This window comes from Amphiura filiformis, chromosome 19 (genome assembly GCF_039555335.1).
Source record: "Amphiura filiformis chromosome 19, Afil_fr2py, whole genome shotgun sequence".
In the NCBI taxonomy this organism is placed as follows: domain Eukaryota; kingdom Metazoa; phylum Echinodermata; class Ophiuroidea; order Amphilepidida; family Amphiuridae; genus Amphiura; species Amphiura filiformis.
In genome coordinates, this window is record NC_092646.1 from 26941759 (window position 1) to 26959825 (window position 18067).

Genomic DNA, 18067 nt, shown 5'->3' on the forward strand with positions numbered 1-18067 from the left:
GCTATGGCGCCGCGTGCTTGCACGCTTCCTCTGCGTGTAACGCGGGAGGACCACGGGACCTACCTGAGGGGATCCGAGAGGGACCCAGATGTCGTCAAGCGTATCACGCTCAGACAACATCTGAGCTCTTCCGCGAGGTGAGCCTATTAGCGGTGCTAACAGCTAGCCTCAACGAGAGCTCCATGGGCCTAGCCCATAGGGTGTCCACTCAGCGCCGGGTGGGGCCTGCCACTCCAATCGCTCAACGCGATGGAAAGGCAGGGTCCTTTTCTCTTTGGATGCTTCTGCGCCACGGTGGAGGACCGTGCAAAGAAGCTACCAACGGAGCACTCTGAAGAAGTCGGAAACTGCCCTTACCATGGGTAGGAGCTCCGACTTCAGCAGGCCATGCACCACCAACAGTACCCGAGCCCACTACCTCTGCAGCACCCATTTCTGGGAGGCGCAAGGGTAGCGCAGGAACAGCTGGCAACCCCCGAAGAAGAGCCAGCGCTCTTCCAAGGGAAGCTAGGCAGAGCATTCCTGGGGGGCTCAGCGGTTTTTCCACAGGGGATCTCCCAGTGGATTCGACCGCTTATGGCTTTCACCCAGAGGTGGGAAACCATCTCTTTGAGCGCCTGGGTATGGTCAGTGGTGAGTGGGGGTTACAGACTGGCAACCCAGTCTCCCCACATTCTGTCTGCACATTTCAGAGGTCCACAGTAGTGCCGTCAGACGGCCCCCAGCGTCGGGCACTACTGACAGGGATCACACAGCTTCTCACGAAGCGGGCGATTGTCCCGGTCTACCCCCGTTCTACGGTGATCTTGGAGCCATTGGCTCCAAGGAAGACCGGCGACGGGAGCCCCATCCGGAACCGCAGGCTGTTGAACACGTTCCTCAGACCCAAGAGGTTCAGAATGGGGACTCTCGCCTCGGTGCTAGCCTGCCCCATCAGGGGCATGGGAACAGCATCGCTAGATCTCTCGGACGCCTATCTGCATATGCCAATCGCCTCTCAAGATCGGAGGCATCTGCGATTCTAGGTACAGGATCAAAATTACCAGTTTTGCTACCGGCCACCCGGCCTGTCCATCTCTCCCAGGGTGTTTAACACTCTTGGTCAGAGCGGTGGCAGCGTACCTGAAGCACAGGGGTGTCAACATCAGTTGCTACCTGAACGTTTGGCTCATATACGGACGCACTCCACTGAAGACTACGGGTCTCATGGGGTTGATAGTCCGTGGGGTGCGGACCCTGGATTTTTGATCAGCTCAAAAAGTCCAGCGTGGTCCCGACGCAGACACCACTATTTGTAGGGGCCCAGATCACCCTCACGGAGGGGTTCGCGTGCTCTCACCCGGCGGGTGATTTAACATGGTGCGGTGTGCCTGACTCTTGGCCGAGTCTCGGGCAAAACCCGCTGTGGCATGGATGAAGGTGGTAGGCCTAATGGCCAGTATGGTAGACCTCGTACTGTACTGCCGTTTCTACGTTAGGCTTACCCAACTACACCTTCTAGCCTGCTTGCAGGCCCAGTCGTCACCAATATCCCTCGCGTTCCGTTGTCGGAGATCGCGAGAGGAACTCTGGTGGTGGACCCATCAGCCCAATTTGACCCAGGGTGTCAGGTTTCCTGCACCCCCGGTATGTCACGTAGTGACTACCATAGCGTCAAAACGGGGCTGGGGGGTCCACATCCACGGAGACTCCGTCTCGGGCCTATGGGGGCCATAGAGACAGAGTTTCACATCAACCTCCCTCGCTTACGAGGAGGTGATCGTGGAATCACATACCGTTGTCCTGACGGATAACACAACCGTGGTAGCCTACCCCAACAGACAAGGGGACTCCGGGCCACCACGATTGAGCCTGCATGCACGACACCTGATAGGGTGGTGCAAGTTCAGGCAGATTACGATGAGAGCGATACACATCGCTGGCGTCACCAGCATCCTCGCGCACAATCTGTCACGAGGAAGGGTGTCGGGACCAGCAGAATGGTCCCTTGCTCCGCAGAGTCGCTCAGACGATCTTCAAGGGATGTACCACCCCTCGAAAGATCTGTTCGCATCTCATCGCAATCATCCACTGCCGGTGTACTGCTCAAGGGTCGCGGACCCCCAAGCATTCACCGTGGACGCTCTGTTCATAGACTGGGGAGGGATGACAGCTTATGCAGTCCCTCCGATCTCACTACTCATGAGGGTGGTGGCCAAGATCGGGTGGGAAGACTGCATTGTCATTCTGCTAGCGGCAAGGCCGCTGGCACTCCCAGGTACCAGATCTACTCCGGATGCCCGGAGCGGAGGTACCCAGTCTATCACTAGAGCACCTGCAGTTAGCTGCATGGCCCTTACCAGGAACGCAGCAGCGAGGGATACTTTTCATCAGAAGCTGTTTTTCTCATCGCCGGGCTGGACGGAAGTCTACCCTCCGTACGTATAGCCAGAGTCTGGCTCCATACTACGCTTGGTGCAATGAGACAAATAGCTCTCCCGCTAGAGCCTCTGTGCTGCTAGTTCCGGAGTTTCTGACAGAAAAGTTCCAAGCAAGACTTCAGCGGGCCACTGGGGCCAGCTATAAGTCAGCTGTCCTCTCCATTCACCGAGGTTTCGAGACGGGTCGACTATCATAGACGATGGTTACCTTATTAGTCTACGCCTCGACGGTATGTTCAACGAATGTCTACCAAAAAGGAAAGTGATCCTCCTAAGGGATCCCAACACAGTCTTAGATTACTTTAAGGGTCACCTTTTGACCTTCCGTCCAAAAGCGACGCTTAAATACGTAACTCTCAAGATGGCTTTCCGGTTTGGCGTTGGCTTCGGACGGCGGTGCTGAGTTGCACACGGTCTCGAGGTTAGCTTCCGTGTTCACAAACACTGGCGCGACACGGGTTCGGCGCTCTGTTCTCGTGACTCTGAACGGGCACGGTGCATACCGACATTCGTCCCTCTCCAATCCCCAGGGTTGGGCAAGGTTCGGCTGAAGCCAAAGATAGGCTGGGGTGTCCGATAAGGCGCTGCAGCACTATTTCTTCCGAACACAAGCCTTGCGAGGGACTCACGACCGCATTCATCACCCTTACAAAGCCTTTCGGTCCAGCCGCTGTCGCAGTGGCTGGTCCAGGTGTTGGTGGGGTCCGGGGGATCGCGAAGGTTTCGCGTCCCCACGACCCACTCGACACGAGCTATCTCATCATCTTAGGTATACCGTTCGGTTGTCCCTTGAGGAGATCTAGCAGGCGGTGTCCCGGAAGCCACCTTCGCCCTTCTCTACGATACTTCCGTTTACGTTAGTAATCAGAGACGGGCGGAGGTTTACCGGACATTGTTCGGCGATCATAATACGGTGGTGTACGGGTACCAGGTTTTCAGACTATTCAGAATGCTCAGCATGGTAAGAACCAGTGTCGCTATTCTTAACCACCAAACTTATTAAGTAAGGAGGTTTATGTCTGTGATCGCGTGGTCTTTTTTGTTTTCCCGACCGTTGGGGGAAAATATTTTCTGACCTCGCGAAAACCATCGTTACCCGCTCCCGATCCCTGATCAGATGCTGACCAATCTTGTACCTCCATCCGTCGGTTACTTGCTAGATCGATCTTTCAGATGTTGATGCAAGAAGTATCTTAATCAACATCGGAAGCGGTAAGATCGACCGGTGTACTGAGTCTAGTCCCAAACAGAAATGTTTGGTAGACTCAGTACACCGGTCGATCTTACCTTTCCGATGTTGATTATCCCGACCCCGCCACCCCCTACAAGTTTGGTCCGGTAGGGGATCCCAAGTCGGATAAGGGACGATCATATGGTGTGACGTCACCTTTTGGGTGAGTCCACCGGGGATCGGGGTTTTTGTTATTTATTCATTTATGTGGGACAAAATGACTATTGGTTTTTCCGCATCTCGGGATCGATGCAAGAAGTATCTTAATCAACATCGGAAAGGTAAGATCGCACCGGTTATGAGTCTACCAAACATTTCTGTTTGGGACTAGTATAGGTGTATTTGATGGTCAGTGAACTTTGTCCTTGGTATGAGCTTGAAAAGGTGAGGAATCAGCAACCTACTTTTTTCATACCTATCAAGAATTTTTCTAGTTTAAAAGAAAGTCACATCTTGACCATAAACTTAGGACTATTGATGTCAGGATTTAAAAAAAAAAGGATATATTGGCCACTCAATATCGATTAAAATTTATAAATTGATTTTCCGCCCAATTTTACTCATATTTTCTACATGCATCCATATGATAACCATCAAAACATGATAACCAATCTTGGACAAAATTGACGCAAAAGTGGCCATTTCTGTAATTGTGGGTATTTTCCTTAAAAGTGGGCAGCGAGAAACTGAGGGGCAAGAAAAGTAGGAGGGGGGGGACAAATGCCCCCCCATTGCCCTCCTGTAGTGCCGCCACTGGTAGAGGTGTAAAATTGCCTTTTAAGTTGAAAATGACACCATTAACATTTTCCAAGTATTCTTTCAACAAGATGTGTAAATAGCAAGTAAATCCCATTTGAGTAATGATCATTGCGTTGCATGGTGTCGCCCAGAATCCTATGTGGATGGTTTTCCGCTTATCATCAATTAGGGATGTATTCATTTATTGCAATGGACGGTGCAGTTATACTTGGCTTTACCTTAGGTCCTGTGTTTGGTTGGTAGTGACAAAAGTGCATATTATACTGGTTGCCGTATCGAAGTTTGCACGTTAACTAAAAAGCACAGAGTGTACACACACACGTACAGGGGTGGGTTGGTGGCACACTTGGTGAGCAACCACAAAAAAAAAAACACACTGGCGGAACTTACAAATTCGGAAGAACGGAAGTGTAGTGAAGTTTATTTTGTGTTATCTGGATTCAGGGCTGCATACATTTCCCATCACAATTTAGTGTAGGGGACATCATTCGCAACTTGATCCAAGAACATGTGGAAAGATCAGGGATATAAAGATCATCTGGTTTTACTGTTTATTAATTACAAGTTCACACATTTTGTTTTTAGTAACACTTCCCCCAAACTATGCTGCTTATGGAGGATGCATCAAAGGATATATATGAACTACAGTTAACATAAACATTGTATTTAGCTAAGTTTTTAGCGAAAAAAGGTGTTTTTCAACTTTTTTCCTCAAACAATGTATATCCTGACCTAAAGTTTTCAGTGAATTATATTGATAATAGGGTTGCTATAGTTCTGATGTTGTGGGGGGGGCAATACCACTGATAAGTTTTAATGTGCTCTTAAGTTTTAAAATGTCTTGATTGTTTGCAGTCTCAGACTACTTTGTTAATAGGTTCAAACTGAAATTCATCTTTGATGATTAACTAAGCAGTACTGCATAAAAACAATATGCTCTTGTTTTTAATGTAGTGTAAAAATGGTAATTTTTGTGTGTAATTTTTTGCACTTTGCTTTTGTTGAACTTCATTGCTTGTTTTAAATTTGTGATTCGATTGTGAGTGTTCGTAATAGATCTATGTATAAAAGAATACATGTGCATTTTTATATTTAATGGCAGTATTAATTGTGAAAAGCATGAAAATTGTGCCGCGAACATTTCCACTTTTCATTAGTTTGGTATTTTGACAAGACTCCCTTTGAGCCAGCATGGTTGCACATCCAATGGCAAAGTTCCTTACCTTCATTCAACAACCATATCTAACAATTTGACCCCAAATTGCGAAGCATGAGATTTTATAAAGGTCATTCTATTGAATGTACAAACGTATGAGGGTCAAAGAACTGTGCCTTGAATGATGAGCATATTGAGATGGTAGTGTACAAGCAAAGGCGTGGGATGTACGAAGAGCCCCACAAGGAGACTGTTTGATTCAGTACAGGCATAAAAGTGTTATCAGCGAATAGAATTAGACTTGTTAATGAGCGATATTATACGGCTACCATGCCTCCACTTGTTGTCTGACTGTTAGTAATGAATGAATTATTTGGTTATTTGTGCCACGTTTTGGAAAGTTCTTAAAATTGAGCTCCTGACTTGAAAATAAAGAAAAACATAAGAATTGTTACAATTCCTACAAAACTCTTAAAATAGGTGGGGAAAATACCTTCCATTCTTATGAATGATTCAAGATGTAAATGAACAGACCTGATTGATTTGATGCATGAGCTATTTTCCTGCAAGGGTGTAGTATCCGAGTGAGCTACCTTAAGAGTTGTAAAAGATTGGGCAAGTTGCAATATGGTTGTTACTTGCTGGATCTAGTTGTTCCTTACACAAATCAAAACATATATGATTATAATACAAATTTAGGAAAAAATTGACAAGTTACAATGTTGGAGGACCTAAACCACATCAATTTATTCAATTGGGCCTCTGGGCTAGTGGGTCAAAATGTTTTGCTCCAATGCTGGCAAATCCTTTCTAGTTCTCTTACTAAATACACATAGACTGTCTTTTGGAATTTGGAGGAGGGAGAGTAAATAGCTCTTCTGGAGCCTTCAAGAACAGCTGTTTAGAGCATTTATAATAGAATGGTCAACTAAGGAGAGCTAAAAATCACTCATATTCAGATTTAAGGAGGGCAGTAGAGAGTGATTGCTCTCCTCAAAAGGTAGTCCCTGAATAAATATACACTTGTTTCCACCCTCTGGATTGAGTTCAGCCAGGGTCGCCAGAGTAGAAATTAGCACAAATTTGTTTTGTGACTTGTGTTTATTTATTCATGTTATATAGAATTACAGAAAAATGTTTTTGTTTGGTTAAAACCTGCATTTTAGTGTATGTATGTTTAAAATCTGCAAAGGTCATTGACCTTGTATGCTCACAATTACAAAAGAATGCAAAAATAAATAAACAAGTAAACAAAAGCAAACATTAGAAATGACAACTAGATCCTTTTAAAACCTATATCACTTGATTATGTGCCTTGGGTACGGAAATTATAGGACTAACTTACGAAGAAAATGATCTGAGAGATGTTATCCTAGACGCAATGCTCCAACTGAAAAGAACAAAAGAATTGACAAAAAAAAAATAGAAAGTTTATTTAGCAATAAATATGATACCCTTCAACATAGACAATTCAAATGCAACTGTATAATTTATTTGGAATCAGGGGAATAAGACAGATCTTATATATCATTTATGTATAAAAGTAAATATTACTACAGCAGTCTTCAATGGGACAAGTCACCGTAGGCTAGAGTGATTTTTCTTAACACAGACATCAAATGCTGATGGCCTCTAATAATCATCTTGTTGTGGTTACAAATTGTAGTTTGTAGTATCTTGAGGCACAGTCTGTCATGTGTGATCGTTTTCGTGATTATAGAAACGATAAAATTTAGACAATTTAGTTTCTTTCTTTTTTGAAAACATAATTTAGTATTGTTTTTCTTGAGGCACAGTCTGTGATTTTCAGTTGTTCTGCGATAAATAAGACATTAAATAATGATAGTTTGCATTTCTTTTTTGAGTACTTGGCAATTGATGATTTTTGAAAATTGTTCTTGTATTATTTTGACAAAGTCCAATTATTCCATGATGACAAGATATTTTCAACAAAACACACATATGCTTAATTTAGGGTAACTGTTAACCCTTAAAACCTGTATGGCTTTCCATTTCCACCTGAGATGTGATGCACTAAATATTGGCCATATTATCTGTGCCCCATTCCCTGGTAAAATATTGGGGGTATACATTACTATTCCTCAATCACATTTGCTTACAAGTACTAAATTATTTGTCTTTATCTTGAATATTCCATTCACTCTCTCTTATTTTCTCTTCTCCTTTCAGAGTGATTATGAAGACGTAGAACACCGCTGTCTGGAACCCCAAAGCCCCCAACCTCGAAGCGCCGGATTCAATGCATCATTCCCACGCGCCTTTCCAAAGCTAAACCGCCCTCTATCCATAGACGAAGGTCGGTTCGGCAATGGACGGAGAGGAAGTCTTGGTGCAAGTCTCATTAGCGGACTAAACGTCGTTTCATCCAGTACGCCCAAGATGGGATATCATAGCAGTACCACAAACGCCCTCACGTTGGGCGATTCGTCCAATCTGCAGAGAATGAGGCAGTTGTTGGGCCAATCAGCACCATCATTAACAGCTAGCATTGTAAGTATCCCAATATCAACAGCTTAGTGCCAGAAGTGGGTAAGTGCAATAGCTGCCCTGTGAACATTTGCCAATTTACACACACATCTACACATGGCAGTTACACATGGCAGCTATTGCACTTAAACCTCTTCAGGCGTTGAGCAGTCGATATGTAAAGAGGGTTTTCTTAGCATGTAATGCGATCAAGCAAAATTAGTCTGATAGGACTTGAATCAAATTCCACCCTTTTATAGACATACTAGAAATTTTGTAGGGTTTATCTGAAAACTTAATGTTTCTAACTCTCTAGATCGCCTTTTGTTTCAAATTTTAGTCATCACAAAAACAAAGGAATTACATAGGAATTTTTTACACATTGATCCTCCATATCCTGACCACCGCCTAATTTAGCTTGATCAGGGGTAGCGCTAGAACAAAACATTCCAGAGTCCGCAGGGACCCCCGAACTTGCAGAAAATTAAAAAGTAGAGGGTCCGAAGTAGAGTTTGGTGAGTCCGAGTTGCACAAATGTAGCATAAATAGTATGTCTGCGTTAGCGCTAGATTGAAAAACTGGGGGTCTGCAGGGACCCCTGAACTCACAGAAAATATAAAAACAGGGGGTCCGAACTCTATTTTGGTGGGTCCGGGACCCCAAAATGCAGCCTAGCGCTACCCCTGAGCTTGATCACATCACATTTTAATTTAATTTTGGCCGCCCTTCTGACCAGTGCTATACCTGTCTTTGTGCAGAATTTCATAATGGCATATTGATCTGGGGGAGGCATCCAACCTCTCCCATTTTACCCTGGGAGTAAAACACAACAAACCAATTTTGGCCTTATATAAGAAGGGAATTTTCTGGCCAGGGAATCATTGACAATACAGTCATGGAAAGAGTTCTTATCCTTCTCCACCCGGGTGTGACTGCAGACAAAAAGTTTCAAAAAATTATTTCAGAATTGTACGTTTTTATGACCAGATATGGAATCAGCATGAAAATGCATTAAAATGAGAACAAACAAGCAGAACATTGGTTCAGTGGTTCTTGAGATAGCTCTTGATATTTTGAGAAAATATCTCAAAACTTGGGACTTTTTATATATGGGTAGTATGCAGAACATTAACATCTCTAAAAGTAGAATTTGAGTATTCAGTTCATAGTAAAAGGACTGTTTATATATGCAATCATGACAGGACAGTTTTTCACTTTCTTAGTTTTGATGCAGGCATTATTTTAGCCTAGATAATCTCCAAACCGCAATACACACTTAACCTGTTATTAACTGGGTCGTTGGTATCGTATTCGGACAGTTTTCTTAATGTGATTACGTCAAATAAAGCAGTATTAGATATTGTTGCAGTATTTGATTCCTTTGTTGCATATCATATACGGGGAATCTGCATTTCTAAACAAGGTCTTTAATGTCTCAAGTGGATATGTCTTGTCAAAAAGTTATGATGTATTCAACAGTTATTACAGGATCACACCAATATGTTTTGAGTTCAAAGAAATCATTAAATACACCACGACATATGCTTCACATATTGACAAGTCATTTCCAGCCATGGAAAGTGAAAATCAGTCTTACGAACTGATATCAAGAATTGCATGGTTTTATTTTTCCAGATTTATTATGCAAACAAAATTTTATGTTAGCGCTTATAATGCACAACCAGGCAACATGCAAAATGATGCTTTACAGCTGACACGTGTCGCTCGTGCCGCTACGGAGAATCTGTATCAATTTCTGATGATTTTATGAGGTCGCTGTTTTTGCATGGATTTCAAAGTATAGCAGTAGCAAGCAGTGTGTGACTTGATGACGGGATTTTCATGGAAATCACCCGCAGGAAAAATAATAATGTCACATTTGATTTGATTTGATTGCAGTTAATAGTTATGTATTATTCATATTTCATGGTGTATTAATCGGTGTTGGTAATATTTTATTTGTCATAAGGAATTGATCCAAGCAGAAAAATTAAAATTTACTCAAATTAGTAAATAATAAGGCTTACAGATAATTAAGCAGATAGGAACTTGAAACCAATTTGTAAGATAAAATGTCAATTTTGCTAATATTACAGTTTGGAAGAGCATAGATATGGAAAACAAGACAGTTTAAAAATGAAACAATTACTATAGTTTTGATATTTTTTTAAAAGAATAAGCAAACTAGCAGGGGCGTAGCAAGCGGGAGGACAGGGTGGACGAAGTCCATGGGCCCCGAGGGTTTAGGGGCCCCGAGCAAAAGCGAAAATGAAATAAGAAAAAAAAGAGAGATAAAAAACCCCATGTAACTCTAATTAAGTGCAGTGCATTGTCAATTATATTGACTACTTAATTAACGAAACTAAACACAAGCAGTTTAGTTTGTCCTAGTAGGCCTATCAGATTTTGATGGGGCCCCCTGTAAGATTCGCCATAAGGCAATTGAGGTTCAATAAAATTCGTCAAAACGATAGGCCCCCCTACTCTTCAAATTAAACATTTGCATCTTTGTGATATTTACAGCAAGCAAGGGGCCCCTATAGTATGTTGGAAAATTTATGAAAATTATTCCATGCAAAATTATAATTAGTGAAAAAACGATTTAGTAAATTATCTTAAGATCACCGCTTAAATTTTTCCATAAAAATCTTAATAGCAGAAAAAGTAAAGCAATAATTGCCCTGTTCATCTTCCTTTTTTAGCACTTAAAACATCGTGTGTTGGGCCCAAATTGGTAACAGTGTAAAATTTTTGGCGCGAAACTGGCCCAATCAAATAGCAAAACACACCAGTTTGCGGAGTCTATAACGAAAAATAAAAAAAAATAACAAAAATAAGTCCAAGTAAAACCGGAACGAAATATGCTTGTCTCCTGACCACCTACATTTTAATGCTGCCACCGCCACTGGTAATTTGGAGTAAACTATATAGCTTTTTGTAAGTATATAATTATAAGAATATAATTTATGCAATTATGCACAAAATTCGAAAATCTAGAAGATTTCTGAGACTAGAAAAACAAATAAAATGACGTTTCAGCTTTGAAACAGTGGGCATTTTTAAAAGCATTTAGTGACGACATTACTAATTAGTATTATTAGTTGTTATTATGGGTTAAAGATATGGCTGATAAAGGAAATGTTAGGGGCCCCGCACTGCTCCTTGTCCATGGGCCCCCCGAGGCCTTTGCTACGCCCCTGCAAATTAGTATCCCCAACTGTCTTTTAGTTTAATTTCAATTCCCCTCCCCCACCCCTGATATTCAGGAATTTTTAGGAAATGATTGTCATCTGGACACAAAATGCTAGCAATTCACCTGGAAATCATCTTTTTTTCATGCAGGCTTGAGCTGTCTATTTTAAGGAACAAATAGAAAATCAAATTTCCTGTAATTGGGAAGGATAATTTTTTCTGCAAATGAAGTTCAAGTCAAAAGAAAGGAGAAATAGTAATCCCAGATGCAGTAGGTTTTCTCAGGTTTTTGCAGTCTCGATTCGATTCAGTTGTTCCAGTTGAAATCACCCCTTATCAGGGGGAGTATGGGTTTCAAAATAATTATCCCAAGCTAATTCTATTTGAAAAGCATCATCCCCCTGTGGAAGATATTTGCAAAATCTATCTTCCTCAGGGGAGGGTGGGCTTTAAATGGAATAGCCCATTTAGATGGATTTTATAAGCTTTTATCCAGGAGTAAGCAAGCATCGAGTCCTAACAGATAATCAAGACAGACTCGCATTTCTGTCCAGGAGCAAATAAGCTTACATTTGCTGGCTGAGGTCAATATTTCCTTCAGCTGCACCTGCTTGATGTATTTAGTCTAGTAGCAGCCTAAGTCCATATGTCCCTCTAAGATAGGTCTTTTTTTATAAAATAGAAGCCCAGGTGATCAGGTGTCCATGTAGATTGAAGATAAGGTGGAAACTTGAGGCATTTTGGCTTCTTTGGGCCGAGACCTTTATCTAGACAGCCCGTTCCAGGGTGGTGTTTGCTTTCAAGTTAATAATATTCATGAGGAAAAATAGTGGACAGGACAGACAATTGGTTTTTGGCTGTTTTGAAACTTTTGTTTTGTGTAACAATAGTGGAAAAGCATATAAAATATTGAAAGTGATGAATTTCAAAAGTGCAATATTTAGACATTTGGCTTTCATAATTTGATTAATGTCTGCTGTTTTGCAGTTTCTGCATTTGACTTGCGAGAGTCGGTCGTTTCATTACAAACTTGGAATACGGTACTGTTGTCTCTGGGGTTGAGAGTATTGTACCCAGAAATTGTTAGCTTCTTGACTATTAATTAATTCAGTTTCAAGCAATAACAAGCATCCATTTAGTTCCCTTTAAACTTTACTCCCTATACACGAGTATAATGACAATTTGTGGTTTTACAAATTTGCCTTGATTCATGAGTCAACGAAGGTTCGGTGACAGTTTGTTGTTGGTAAAATTGCTTCTGACGTTCAAGAGGAGGACATCGAATTGCATATTCCAAAAATGCAGACATACAAGCTTAAGTTAACCGGGATGGTGCGGTTACGAGCCGTTATTGCCATTGATGTAATGTGGGGCTTGGTAATTTCCCCTCGTTTGTCCCTTTTAAACATGATAGTGTGTATATGCTAGAGGCTGTTGATTGCGGCTGATGAGACTGTAAAGGGGAGTGAGGCTCATATCATGTATAGAGGTCTTTGACCAAACTTATTTAACCTTATTCTGAGGACAGTGGATGTCTTGATTGGGATCATTTGTTAAATATATTGTATCCTTTCCACTTTAATCCTTGGGGTTTAAGTTTGGGATAGATAACACATGAATGTTGCTAATCTGATGTCTTGATTGTTTTAAGACACAGACAAATTTTCTTGAGCGACCATATTAAAAAGTTTTTCTGATTTTACATCAGTATGAAACATAAAGTACATATTGTTTGTTTGTTTGTTTGTTTTATTTTTACTTTTGCCTGGGTTACTAAATCAGTGGATGTTATAAGGTATCCTCTTCCATGAGGCCCAACTTAAAAGGCCTGTAAAGTGGACATTTTGACTGCTCAGTGCCAGAAGTGGGTTGTGCAATAGCTGCCACCCTGTGAACATTATTGGCAATTTACACATGGTATATTGTACTCATCTACACATGGCAGCTACACATGGCACTTACCCACATCTGACACTGAGCAGTTGATTTTCACACTTTTTGCATACTATATATTAAGTCTTGTAAAAAGATTGCAATTGGTGTATTTTTTTTGCTACAGAGAAGTATTACACAAAAATTACCCATCTACAGTAAATAGAAATTTAAGCAATGTAGGTAATTTTTTAGTTCATGACATAGGCCTTAATATTTTATAGTCTATGGCTGATTGAAGGCTATGTGGATTGTACCGAAGAGCATTGATTGATGTGATATTGGTTTTCCAGTTTCATAGAAATCTTGAGTGTTGTGGTTTTCATGGCAAAATTTGATCCGATTGTCATATTTATTCGATAATTAGCAACGATTTGTGCTGTCATTAGTGCATAAAAAACAGTTGGATATGTAGTGCATAAGTCATGCTTTTGATTTGTATTGGGAAATATACAACTGATCTTGAATATAAATCCGATATTAGCCAGTTGGGATTTCCGTTTTGCATTTACACGCCTCATCCATGACATTGACAAAAATAGAGCAACCATAATCCTAACCCTAATCTGTTGACCGATTTCAACCAATGAAGTCTTAAATCCGAGCTAAAAGATGTAGCTATTGGCTTTTGGTTCCAATTATGACATGTTTAAGATATACATGGGTGAAAAGAACCGGTGCCTTAATTCTTTAACTGTCTGTAGATTGCAACTTCAGGGACAACATTGTGAACATTATTAGGGACTGTTCACAAACACTTGTTAGGGGGGGCTGATGCAAAAAAATTTCATCACAAAATTTTTTTGGGGGCCCCCTTTTCAGATCTTAAAAATGTCAGGGCTTCCCCTTTTTGACATGAAAATTATCGGCCAACCCCATAGAAAAGCATATAAACTCAATTTTCCCGGGAAAATTTGTGGTCAATATTTTTCAGGGCCCCGCTTAGGAGGGTCAAAACTTTTAAGGACACCCCATTTTTCATCAGGCCCCCAACAAGTGTTTGTGAACGGTCCCTTAAACCCCTTTCTCCCCGTACAACAGCACCCAGTTGTGGGTGCAGACCAGAATTGGCATGGTTGATGTCATCTTTGGCATAATAATTGCATGTTTCCCTTCGGTATGTAATTTAGTTTGAAGAGGCTGATTAGACAGTGTACAAAATAATTCCCCAATCAATTCTGACAAAATTTGGGACGATCTGGGACGTAATCCAAATGTTATGGTTTGTGATTGAATGTCAAGGAAAAGTTGATTAAACTGATGCTGGAGGGAGGGGGCCAGACCTTTTTGAAAAACTGTCACTTCCCATTGCATTCCTATGGAATGGAAATGGGAAGAAACTAATTTTGAAACAGGGATGCAAGTTTTCCCGCATTTGCAGGAATTCCTGCTTTTATGAAGTCCAAATTCCCGTACTTTTCTTTATTTTCAGCCCGTTTTGGAGGCTTTTGGCCCCGATTCACACACTTTTCAGGCGCTTTTTTCTTCAAGTCAGCTTGCATCCCTGTTAAAAGAGTCCATTATTGAAGCATGATTACGATCACCACTTCATTATGTCCAAATTTTATTTGGAAACAATTAAAGCAACAGTGTTCCATACTTTGTTTTGCGTTATTTTCTTAATTTGATTTGAACTTTATAACTCAAGAACACAATACCTAATGGCTTGTTGTAAGGCCAGAAAAAAAGTTTGATTGTTCATATAGATCCTCGCCAACAAATCAGGATAGCTTTGTGTGACCCCATTCTATTTACACAATAAAGAGGGCATCAGCAAGTGCCAAAGTTTCTTGATGTTTAGTTCAGTCATACACAAATGTAAAATATCTTGTCAAGAACGGTTGAACCGATTTTTGTACGAATTTGAATATCTCCAAAAGGAATGTCAAAAAATACCCTTCTATTTTTTAGTATTTTCACCACCCCTCAAGACATTGTATTTTTCCAGTTATGTTCTGTCCTTTCGTTAAAAGTATTGGCCTATTTGAAGAAACTTGTAGCTGGCATTATAAGCACTAGGATCCATAACATGTTCATCTATCAGGGCACAGTTGTTTAACCCCAATACATTTGCACATTCATTGAATGATCTTTGAAAATTTGGGTACAAAAACTCATACTCTTCAACTTGAGGTCAAATTTTGCACTATGATTGTTTAATTGAGGTTATTGAACTATGCCATTGGGTTGAGGCCATTGTGGTCCATAGTGAAGATGAAGTCATGATCACTTGATTTCGTAGAATTCTGACATCATCACTGTTCAGACCTTTCTGTGCGGAAGGAAGCCTTGATGTGTTTTGGGGGTCGTGCTATGCCTGTGATGCTGTGTCTGAAGGAGGTGTTTGTTTCAAACATAATTTAGACCTATGTTGTGTCGGAGAAGGCAGTTTCTGCACCTAAATGTAAATGTTCGGTATCAAGAATTGCAACCAAAGATGTGGGTAGGTGGTTTGCACTTTGAGCTCTTCCAGTTGAAATCTATACACCTCCTATGGAAGACATTACGTTAATCTTCCACACAGGGAGTGTGAATTTCAAATGGGGTTACCTGAATGGGTGACTCCATTATGAAATCTACAGGTTTTCCATACCAGTGTATGGATTTCAACTGGCCCATTACGTAGCTCTGGATACAAATAGTCAACTCGGTTCAGCTTGTATATAGATGCGCGGAAGGCAGATTCTGGTATAATTTAAGTTAGCACATACAGCTTATTTGTGTGTGTATGGGGTGTCCACATGTTGGGGTGTGCTTGCATATGTGCAAACATGTCGGAGGGGTGTCATTGTGTATGTATCTCCAATCATTGCATTATATTGCTGCAGTTTACTAATAGTTCATTTTCTTGTGTGTTTGTTTTTCAGAAGGAACTTGGTCTCTCAAGGAAAGGAAGGTAAGGATTATGCTAATGATTGACAGTAATTTCTTCAATGTGACCATTTCTTGGTTACTCAAAATTAAGGCCTGGTAAAATACGAGATCTCACTTTTAACGCCGCATTTCTCGCTTTTAACCAATTATGAACATTCCCGAGCAGTGTACTTACTATAAAAATGTTGCTTTATGCCATAAAAGTTTGTCGAATTCCACGAAATGAAGTTCTACGTCGGAAAAGTTGCAGAATTCAACAGCCATTGCAATCACATTGCCAGTGCAAAAGCCATATATTATACATGTAGTGCTTTGCTTAATAAAAAATGACATTTCATTGCAAATGAGTTCAAGTTTTGGCCAAATATCATTATATTTATTGTCTAAACCTACTCAAAATGATTTATCAAATGATATTGACAATTGTTGCCCATTTTGTGGGCCACATGTGACAAATACCTTTCAATAATATGAGTGAAATTTAACAAACATTTACATAGGTTTACCCATCATAGCTCGTGAAATTGTTTTATCCGTCATAGCTGGTGAAATTCCCAGCAGCAATGAGAAAACTTATGAAGAAATTGAAAGTGCAAATTTGAATGACAAAAATTGAATGATGATAGAATTTTTGATGAATTAATCAACAAGTCAATTATTTATCATCAATCCTTTCATTGGCTGGAAATGAGACAATTTTGGCTCATAACAGGTCACAGGATGGTTCAAAGCATTCCCATCATGCAACAGGATTTCCCACCCCATAATCTATGTGGTCTGCGCAAACTTATTCCAATCTTTAATGTATGTGTGCTTTACAGTTGTGTTTTGAATCTGCAAGTTAACATTTTGATGTTTTCGCGTAACTTGCTATATATAGGAGACAATTTTTGCACCATGTACATAAGGACCAGTGATTACACTGACAAAATTTCATCAATGTAGCTCCATCACTTCTGGGTGATTACAAGAACTTTTTGTACCCCCTTGTGTTCTTCTGACATAAAAGCTGATGGGGGGGGGGGGGGGGGAAAATAAGAATTCTTGTAAATACTGATACACTGGCTCAATGTGTTAAAATTTTTCTTTGTCACTTGTGTGTAATCCAATCATATGTTGCATTACATGTCCATAAAGTGCCCCTATGGGTTATTCCTGTTGAAATCTCTACACCCCCTATATGGAAGACATGAACTTAATCTTTAACATGTGGGGGGTGGGGGTGTAGATCTCAAATGGAGTCACCCATTCAGGTAACTACAAGGTTATGTCTTCCATAGGCTTGTATGGATTTCAACTGGAATAGCCCAGTTACTGAATCATAGTGCATTGTGGGATGTTAATAATATGCCCTCTGCACAAAGCCCTACATATAGGTGAGTGAATGAGTGGTGAGTTACAGAGTAGGATGTATGGCCCACTTATGACAAGAGCTCAGTTTACAGTCATGAAACAAAACTGGACGAACAAATTCATGCAGAAGTCGAAGAAAAATAAAACCCTGCTGTACGGGTTTCAAATAGGGTCGATCGGTCAGGGTTTAAATTTAAATTCTTTTTTAAAGGCTAAAATGACCCAAAAATATCACCGAAAGATTGAAAATCTGGCAGAATGTTTTGAATTTTTCCAAAAACTTTCCAGTCAAAACCAATCAATTTTAGCAGAAAAAAAGGTTGATTTTACATGATTTTAGCAAAATTGTCCTAAAATGCAAAAAAATATCCAGTTTGACTAGTATTAACACTGTCACAGTAAATAAGTGCCCTTTTTAAAACACTTACGCACCTGAGGCAGTAATAAGGTTGAATACCGATACCTTGATGAAGGAATGACTCTTGATGTAAAGGAATGGTGCTGAATTGCAGATAGATGTTGATGAGAGTATAATGAGGTCGGCTGGTTAGATCAAAAACAAGAGAAGAGAGAGAAAAAACCTGCAAGCCACTTTAAACATCGCTTCGTGCCCTACCGTCAAAATGAGTCATAGCAGTTGACATTTGAAAATGCATGTAAAGA

General features: G+C 40.8%; 1 protein-coding gene across 1 annotated transcript in view; it reads left to right on the forward strand.

Moving 5' to 3' along the window:
• Nucleotides 1–16168, forward strand: part of LOC140141122 (uncharacterized) — a 103377-nt gene extending 87209 nt beyond the window's left edge. Inside the window, exons 2-3 of the mRNA XM_072162908.1 lie at nucleotides 7757–8077; nucleotides 16045–16168. Of these exons, the coding sequence (XP_072019009.1) occupies nucleotides 7757–8077; nucleotides 16045–16077 (354 nt within the window). The 3' untranslated portion in view covers nucleotides 16078–16168. The remainder of the gene's footprint in view (nucleotides 1–7756; nucleotides 8078–16044) is intronic.
• The last annotated feature ends 1899 nt before the right edge of the window (nucleotides 16169–18067 follow it).